This window comes from Panthera uncia, assembly GCF_023721935.1.
Source record: "Panthera uncia isolate 11264 chromosome D3 unlocalized genomic scaffold, Puncia_PCG_1.0 HiC_scaffold_8, whole genome shotgun sequence".
NCBI classification, from domain to species: domain Eukaryota; kingdom Metazoa; phylum Chordata; class Mammalia; order Carnivora; family Felidae; genus Panthera; species Panthera uncia.
In genome coordinates, this window is record NW_026057586.1 from 74,870,706 (window position 1) to 74,876,176 (window position 5,471).

General features: G+C 61.6%; 1 protein-coding gene across 1 annotated transcript in view; it reads right to left on the reverse strand.

Moving 5' to 3' along the window:
- Positions 1 to 228: 228 nt before the first annotated feature.
- ACADS (acyl-CoA dehydrogenase short chain) overlaps positions 229 to 5,471 on the reverse strand; it is a 13,672-nt gene continuing 8,429 nt past the window's right edge. Inside the window, exons 3-10 of the mRNA XM_049619224.1 lie at positions 3,482 to 3,631; positions 3,132 to 3,243; positions 2,522 to 2,673; positions 2,051 to 2,221; positions 1,842 to 1,979; positions 1,571 to 1,666; positions 1,313 to 1,369; positions 229 to 1,152 (exon numbers count right to left, since the gene is read on the reverse strand). Coding sequence (XP_049475181.1) covers positions 1,000 to 1,152; positions 1,313 to 1,369; positions 1,571 to 1,666; positions 1,842 to 1,979; positions 2,051 to 2,221; positions 2,522 to 2,673; positions 3,132 to 3,243; positions 3,482 to 3,631 — 1,029 coding nt within the window. The 3' untranslated portion in view covers positions 229 to 999. The remainder of the gene's footprint in view (positions 1,153 to 1,312; positions 1,370 to 1,570; positions 1,667 to 1,841; positions 1,980 to 2,050; positions 2,222 to 2,521; positions 2,674 to 3,131; positions 3,244 to 3,481; positions 3,632 to 5,471) is intronic.

Genomic DNA, 5,471 nt, shown 5'->3' on the forward strand with positions numbered 1-5,471 from the left:
GCCCCCCCCTTCCACAGCCGGTCTTGCAGGCCTGTTGAGCTTTGCCCAGTCCCCGGTCCCCTCCCCACCCATCAGGCACCCTCCTTCCTCCTGCTCGGGGGCTGGGCCCAAGTATGGGCCCAGAGGCCCTGACCTGCCCTCCCTACCTGGCGGCCACTGTCCTAGCCCTTCACCCCAGCCCTGCATCTTCCTTAAGGAAGATGAGTCAACCCTGCCTGGTCCCGGAGCTCTCCCGTGCAGACGGCTGCCCCTGCAGTCAGCCTTACACACGCGCACACACACACTCATACTCACAGGGGGCAGCAGAAGCCACCAGCGGGCCATCTCCCCAGCAGCACCCAGACAAGGACGTGAGGACCAGAACACAGGTATTCTTTATTAGTTTCCACACTCAATTGTCCCGAAGAGTGATTCGGAGCCCTTCCCACACAAAGTACAGGGTTATGGGGCGCCAGGTCCTCCACAGTCACCCAGCCACACAGCCTTCCCAAGACGTCCCTGGGAACCCCGAGGAGAACACGACTTGTGCTACAATGAGGCCCGGTCATTCTGGCCCCCAGCCCACTCCTCCCCCTGACTCCCGACCTCAGGGAGAGGAGCAGACACTGCCAAGAGCCTGTCCCACCTGAGAAAGGAAATGGGGGCCCCATGGTGGTAACTCAGCCGCCAGGAGGCCAGGTCCACTCAGATAAAGAAAACAAGGCACGGTTGTGAAAAGGAAGCAGAGCCAAAAAACCGAGCTGAAGATGGGTGTCCTCTGATGCTGGCCACCGCCCCTCACCTTTCCTTTCTCCCAGACTTAACCCCCAGGCAGTCTGGTCTGGGGCGGGCAGAGTGAGGGCAACAGGTGAGTCCACAGCAGAGGGCAGGCACGCCCTCCGCCTGTCCACCCCCCCCCCCCCCCCCGCCCAGCATCCCTGATGGGAGCCAGGGCTAAGGCCTCATGGCTCCCGCCCCCTTCCCCTCGGGCCTCAGGTCAGCCTGGCACCTGAGTGGGGCTCAGCTCCGGTAGCTCTTGAGCAGGTGCCCAGCGATCACCAGCCTCTGGATCTCGCTGGTGCCTTCATAAATCTCAGTGATGCGCGCGTCGCGGTAGTGCCGTTCGGCCGGCATCTCTGTCACGTAGCCCATGCCACCCAGGATCTGGATGGCCTGCGGGGGAAAGCAGGGGATCGGGAGGGAAAAGGCTGTGTCAGGGGCGGGATCGGCCACAGTAAGGGACCGGCGAGGGAGGGGTAACCGGCCCACTTTCAGCTACTCAGTCCTAGGGACCTCACACCCAGGCACCTCTTCATGCACCCAGGACACTCACCTGGTGGCTGATGGCAGTTGCAGCCTCCGACGCAGCCAGCTTGGCCATTGCTGCTTCCTAAGCACAGGGGACGGTGGGGTCAGAAACTACTTTGGGGAGGAGCCCCCAGCTCATGGCCCTTCAGCAAGGCCGGGCCTGGGGAGCCTCCCCTTGAAGCAGTAAGCCTACGAGGCCCAAGGAAGCGGGGCCCCACCCAGACTTCTCCCTCGGCACACCAAAGCTCTGGGCCGTGCCCAGGGGCCCCCTTGCCACAGGCACCTTGGTAAAAGGCTTCTTGTTATCCTTCAACATGGCAGCACGCCAGGTCAGCAGCCGGGCACTCTCCAGGGCCAGGGCCATGTCCGCCAGCTTGAACTGCAAGAACCCAGCCCCGCCTCAGTCAGTGGCCGACCCACCCCCCACCCCTCCCTCCCAGGACAAGAGGGAGGAGGAGGGAGAGCCTGCAAGCAGGTAAAAGCTCACCTGGGAGCCGGAGAGGAAAGGCCAGGCTGCCCTCCCTCCGGCATCCAGGCTAGGCTCCACTCGTTACCTGGATGCTCTGGAGCTTGGTGAGGGGGGCCCCGAAGGCCTTGCGATTCTCGGCATAGTTCACGGCACAATCGAGGGCGGCCTGGGCGATGCCCAGGGCCTGGGCGGCAATGCCAATGCGCCCCATGTCCAGGGTTTGCTGTGGGGAAGACCCCGGTCAGTGGCTGGCCAGCGGGGCCCCAGAGCCCCTGCCCCCACTGCCGGGCTCACCATGGCTATCTTGAAGCCCATCCCCAGCTCCCCCAGCAGGTTGTCCTTGGGGATGCGACAGTCCTCAAAGATGAGGTTGGCCGTGGATGAGGCCCGGATGCCCAGCTTGTCTTCCTTCTTCCCCAGCGTGAGCCCAGGCGTCGGCATGGGAACCAAGAAGGCACTGATGCCCTGCGAGGCATACCCAGCGAGGTTCTCAGGGGCTGGCCGAGGCCACACCCCTTGATCCGCCACCAGACACCGAGCAGCCCCTTCCCTCCCTCAGATCTCAGGCCGGGACGCCCTCTGCTGGCCTCCCTGGGGACGGTGCAGACTCCAGCCTCAGGCCAACAACCGGCCAGAGAGGGGAAGGGGCAGCCCCAAGGTGGCCAAGAGCAGAACAGCTCCACGGAGCCGACGGGATTCGGGTGAAGAAACTGAGAGAGGTCTGCATCCCGGAGGTCTCATCGACCCTCCCCCTGGGGTCCCCACCTTGTTGTGCAAGGATCTGTCTGTGCTGGCAAAGACCACGGTGGCGGAGGCCTCCCACGCGTTGGTGATCCAGGCCTTGGTGCCGTTCAGGACCCACGAGTCGCCCTCCGCTCGGGCGGTGGTGGAGGCGGCTCCTGCGTCGCTGCCATTCCCTGTCCCACGCACAGACTCAGAATCCACCGCCTCCACCCCGCAAAGGGCGCTGCCACCAGCAAGCAGGGGACCCGGGCTCCGCCCCCCAGCTTGTGAGCACGAGGCCCCTGCCACCTGGCCTCCAAAGAATCAGGGTTCTGACTCCTAACAGAAAGCTCCCTGGTCACACCAGCTCCCAGAGTCCTCGGAGACTAGTCCAGGAGGGGAGGAGGGTGGCACAGCAGGGCGTCTTCACCCCGAAGGGACCCCAGAGCCAGGCATCCCTCACCGGCTCAGCTGAGGTGACTGCGTGCTCCTTGGTCGCTCCCAGGTGGCCCGCACGGAAGACCTGTGCCCTCGCCTCTCACGGGCCCCGCTCCTGCCTCTGCCCTGGGGGGACAACCCAGCTCCAACCCAAGTCCGTCACTCTGACCCTGAGGTGAGGGGATGGGGGCCGACCGCTGTCCCACCGTGGTACCTGGTTCACTGAGTGCAAAGCAGCCAATTTTGTCACCACCGGTAAAAGGGGTAATCCACAGCTGCTTCTGCTCCTTGGAGCCGAACTTCAGGAGAGGCCCCAAGTAGAGGGACTGGAGGGGGTGGGCGCGGGGAGGTGGTCAGAGGCCGCCTGCCTGCCTGTGGACCCCACCCCAAGACCTGTTCTCTCCAGGGCCCTACCTGAAAGGACCAAGCCCAGAGGAGGTTGGGGGCTGGGCACCAAGGCCTGGCTGTGCCCAGGGTGCCTGGACACATGGCCAGAGTGCCCACCTGCCCACGGGAGCCTCCCCTCCACCTGTGTGTCCCAGGGACCCAGGAGAGGGAACTCACGTTGTTGACACTCATGATGACTCCTGTAGAGGCACAGCCCCGACTGATCTCCTCCACGGCAATGGCATAGGCCAGGTAATCAAGGCCGGCACCATTTAGCTCCTCGGGCACATCCATGGCCAGAAGCCCAAGCTCGCCCATCTTCTTCACCTGGCCCCAAGGAAGGCTGTCATGGCAAGGGCCGTCGGGAGGGCACCCCTTGGCTCCCGAGCCGGTGTCTGCAGAAACACGCCATGTGGCCCCATCCACCCACCCCATGATGCCCGAATCCAGACACTGAAGACCCAGCCTCAGCTGAGGTCTGCATGACAGCACCGTGGACTGAAGCTGTTGTGCCCCCACACTCCACACTGGCTCACCTCTGTGTCTGCAGCCACAGCCAGCGAGCAGGCAGAAGGTACAGGAAGCCTTCAGGGGCCTCCAAGGTAAGGAGCAGGGCAGCGTAGTGTCATACTGACCTTCTCAGCCCCACGCACATACTCTGCCGCCCCACCACAGGGTCTTTGCGCATGCTGTTTCCGATCATTTGCAAATGAGTTGTTGCGGCCTCCTTCCTTTCAGACCTCAGCTCGAGCCTCGCTTCTTCCAGCTGCCGTCTCTGTCCTCTAACTGCGTGCCCTCCCAGAATCTCCGCCTTTCCGATGCGGTGCTTAGGCGGGTGCAGGTTCACACCTATTACTCCGCTGGTTTCGGTTACGATCCTTCTCCCTGACCGTGACGGCAGAGACTGCTGTCTGCCCACTGTGCTATTCCCAGTGCCCGTGAAAGAGCGAATAAGTGGTAAGAGTTTGGAATTTCTGATGCAGAACAACAATACTAGTAATGGTCAACCATCAAGTGACTACTACGTGCCCAGCTCTGCATCTGAGTCTTTCCAGAGCTCAGACACATGAAGCAACCTGCTCGGGGCCAGAGCCCCGAGGCAGTGCAGCTGGACTGCACCCCGGGCCGTGACCCCAGGGCCATAACCAGCTCAGCACACCACCCAGCTCCGCCCCTCTGACCTGGGACGAACTGCCTACCCTCCGTCAGCCTGCTTTCCTTCTGCCCAACGGGGACCACACACAACCTACCGAGCTTCAAAAAGAAGCAAATAAAACCAAGTGACTGTGGGGAGCAGCAGGGGTGGGGGGCGGGGGATGGGGGGAGGAGAAGGGCACCGTTGCTTTCCATGAGCCCCTCTATGTCACTAGATTCTTGTAACCGTGTTCTTACGTTATTTTAACTTAAAAGAAGCAAACATAAGAATGTTCACAATATCTTCTCACTTTTCTATAATATTATTTCCATGATTATAAAATTGTTACACTTCCTCTGCAAATAGGATCTTCGTCACAGAACTGTTTGAGGACTGAGACAATATATATAAAATGCTGAGCCCAGTGCCAGGCACAAGCTGATCAGTGAATGGCACTTACTATCATTAAGTAGCTGACAAGTTGGCATCCGGACAAGAATGGATGGGAGGAGGGGCACTTCCATAACGATCTGTGCGCCCCTCTATGAATCTCTTACCAGATTCTGCCTTGAACCGCTCCTGGGGAGACTCTCCTGTAAGACTCCACACCTGGGGTGACCTCACTCCCCTCCGCCACTCCAGAAAGACCGCAAGTGTCTGCCGAAAGGCAGTGAGCTGCAGAGCCGCAACTGCAATGAAGCTCTGCAGCCACAGGGGGGCGAGATGGGTGGGAGGCTCTGCAGGTGAGATTAAGGCTGGTGAGATGGGGGTTACCCTGGATTACCCAGGGGGACCCAATGTCATCTCCAGGGTCCTTACAAAGGAAAGAGGGAGACAGGAGGGTCGGAGAACGAGAGGGGACAACGGAAGCAGACGTCAGAGGGACCCGAGCGCCGCCTGGAGGGGGTCATGAGCTGGGAGTGCAGGTGGCCTCCGTGTGCTAGACGCTGTGGAGCCGTGGAGGCAAGGAGATGGCCCCTTCTCTGGAGCCGCCAGAAGGAAGCGCCCGGCCAGCATGCGGCTCTCAGCCCA